Genomic DNA, 2879 nt, shown 5'->3' on the forward strand with positions numbered 1-2879 from the left:
TTTTAGCATTGACCGTGTGGGTTGGTTGCAGTTGCAGAGGCCATAATTAAGATAGGATTGTCGCCGGTGATGAGGCGAGCAGGCAGGCAGTTGCAGGTAGCAGCAATTACAGAAAGCGAGCGAGTGACGTAGCAAGTGGTAACGGAGTAGTAAGAAGAGAAGAAGCAACGAGATGCTGTTGCAACAGCAGTTTCGTTGGCTTGCAAAGGCGTGCGTGGTGAGGATGGATGAGGCGCGGTCCATCCATCCGTCCCCGCCACGGTCACCACCACCACCACCACCAGGCCATGCGCGCAACAGTCCAACGGAATCCCCCGAGACCACGCCCGCCCGGCCCCGACCCGCCCCGACCCGCCCCGACCCTCTATAGAGAGAGAGAGAGAGAGGAGAGGGAGAGAGAGGGGAAAATGACTCGTCGTTCTTGTTGATGAATGCAACAAGAAAGAAAGAAAGAACGTTCACATATGCCGCTCGTCGTACGCACCGATCACGCCGGTCCGTTCCTAGTCCTAGTCTTACTCCTAGTGCACCGGCTTAGTAAACTGAGTGAGCCATTAATTTGTTTTTCTCTCGCCGTCGCCGGCGGCTGGGTGGGCACCGACAATGGAATGGGATGGACAACAACGGACATATCAAATGCTCGTTGCTGCAGGGGGCAATTTTTACTAGTTATTTCCTTGCTTCTTCGATCGGCACAAACAAATGGAATAGCGACTTTCCAGAGAGGAAGACAACATGAAACTAAGTTCGGGTTGCCACCATTACATTACATTGCATTACATGCGACTTGTTTTCCATCTGAATAAGTAGTGTAATCAGCAGCAAAACTGAGGAGGGGTGAAACCAGAGAGGTCACATTCATCGCCATAAATAAAACAACTTAACTCCTCATCTTCTCCTAGTCTGCTTCTTCTAGACTATAAGGCTTGCTTAACTAGCTAGGAATTCCGGATTAGCCGCCTCCCGTAGGATGATGATGATCTCGGCCTCCACCTGTACACCGCACCGCACCGCCCCGCCCCGCCCGGTCATGTCGAGCCCACGCCCAGGAAGTCGAAGAAGGGCAGGCTGAGCTTGTCGCCATCCTCCTCCTCGTGCTGCTGCTGCTGTCTCCGCGCCGAGGAGGACGACGGGGCGGAGAAGGCGGAGCGCGCGCTCGGCGAGAAGGCCTGGGTCACGGCGTGAGCTTGCGGAGCCATGTCGTAGCCTGCACCAAAGACCACCATGTCAGTCGGACTCGGATCAAAATGCTGGCCATGTCCATGTCCATGTCCATGTGGAGGACTGACGACTGACGACGCAACAAAACAACAACAGCTTGGGGCTTGGCGCTTGGGACTTGCGCCTTGAGGGCAAGCATGCAGCGAGGGAGGCACGTACCCTGGTGGTGGTAGAAGCAGGGCACGGCGGCGTTGCCGGAGCTGAGGGAGAGGTCGGTGGTGCAGGTGGACGCCGACTCGTCGGACTCGCCGCCGCTGTAGGCGCGGCTGGCCGTGGCCGTGGCGGCCTTGCTGTACATCCCGGTCGCTATCGCCACCCCCATGGCGAACGGCTGGAGCGGCATGGGAATGGGAGATGCCCCGTGGTGCTGGTACTGGTGCTGGTGCTGGAGGACGACGCCCGCGTAGTGCGGCGCCGGGGCGATGGAGGAGGAGGAAGAGGCGGAGGCGGGCTTGGTGCGGCGGCGGAAGGCGCCGGACTGCTCCCGCTGCCTGCGGGCCATGAGGACGTGCCAGTGGTTCTTGACGGCGTTGTCGGTGCGGCCGGGGAAGAGGCGGGCGATGAGGGCCCACTTGTTGCCGTAGGCGCGGTGCGCCGCCATGAGGCGGTCCTCCTCCTCCTCCGTGAAGGCCCGGCGGTTGATCCGCGGGTCCAGCTGGTTGAACCACCGCAGACGGCAGCTTTTCCCTGTTGGCCGACATCATCACAAAATAAACCAGGAATCAGAATCAGGCACAAGCCACGATCACCATTGCGTTAACCCATTGTATTTATTTTTACAAGAAAGAAAGAAAGAAAGAAAGAAAGAAAAGAAGTTATGCACACGAAACGGAAGATGGTTGCAGTAAAAGAAACCAGTAGAGTAGAGTAGTTCCGTTTGCGCATTCAATGCATCTTCGAATCCGAAATGAAACAGCATTGCATCTCCACATGGTATTAGGTTGTTGTTTTATTTCTCTTCTTATTACCTGATCTGCCGTCGAGCTTCTCGGCGATGAGGTTCCAGTTCTGGGGGCCGTACTGGCCGACGAGTTCCTTGAGCCGGGCGTCCTCGGCGGGCCTCCAGTGGCCCCTGGAGCAGAGCTTCCCCTGCCCGCCGCCGCCGTCCTCCGCGTCGTCCACGTCCGCCGCCGCCTCCTCCTGGTACGGCGCCGGAGGCGGAGGCGGAGGGTGGCTGAAGAAGCCATTCATCTCACGAGCCATTCTTGGTCTCTCTCTCTCTCTTTCTAAGGTTGAAGGAGTCTTAGGGAGGAGGGCTATTTGCCTTAAAAGGCGAGGAGCGGGAGGGTGAGTGGTAACGGAAGAAGAGAGGAGAGCGAAAGGGACAGCTTCTTGTTTGCTGTTGATGCCGCTGCGAGGGGAGTCCCTCTCTTCTAATATAGGAGGTGGAGGTGGAAGAGGAGGCCGCCTCCTCTCTTTCTCTTGTTCTTGCTTCGCCACCCGCAACAAAATGCCAAACAAGAAACCAATTAATGCCTCCTAACTTTAACTTTATATCTCTCGGCTAATTGGTTTTGTGCAGTAGTATTGTTCGGTGCTTGGGTCGGATACTCGGTTTGGTTGGGTTTGGGGGTTTCCCTTACTTTGAGACTCATGGCAAAAGGGTTGGAAAAGAAGGGCAGAGAGAGAGAGAGAGAGAGAGAGAGAGAGAGATGGTT

The 2879-nt window shown here is 56.5% G+C and overlaps 1 protein-coding gene across 1 annotated transcript; it reads right to left on the reverse strand.

Moving 5' to 3' along the window:
• Positions 1 to 691: 691 nt before the first annotated feature.
• On the reverse strand, positions 692 to 2592 carry LOC123065341 (transcription factor CSA). Its single transcript, XM_044488663.1, has 3 exons — positions 2190 to 2592; positions 1381 to 1908; positions 692 to 1207 (listed from the first exon to the last, which is right to left on the reverse strand). Exons 1-3 carry the CDS (start codon positions 2422 to 2424, stop codon positions 1029 to 1031), a joined length of 942 nt encoding a protein of 313 aa, XP_044344598.1. The 5' UTR covers positions 2425 to 2592; the 3' UTR covers positions 692 to 1028.
• Between the last annotated feature and the right edge of the window lie 287 nt (positions 2593 to 2879).

The sequence above is a fragment of the Triticum aestivum genome, chromosome 3B, assembly GCF_018294505.1.
Source record: "Triticum aestivum cultivar Chinese Spring chromosome 3B, IWGSC CS RefSeq v2.1, whole genome shotgun sequence".
NCBI lineage: Eukaryota > Viridiplantae > Streptophyta > Magnoliopsida > Poales > Poaceae > Triticum > Triticum aestivum.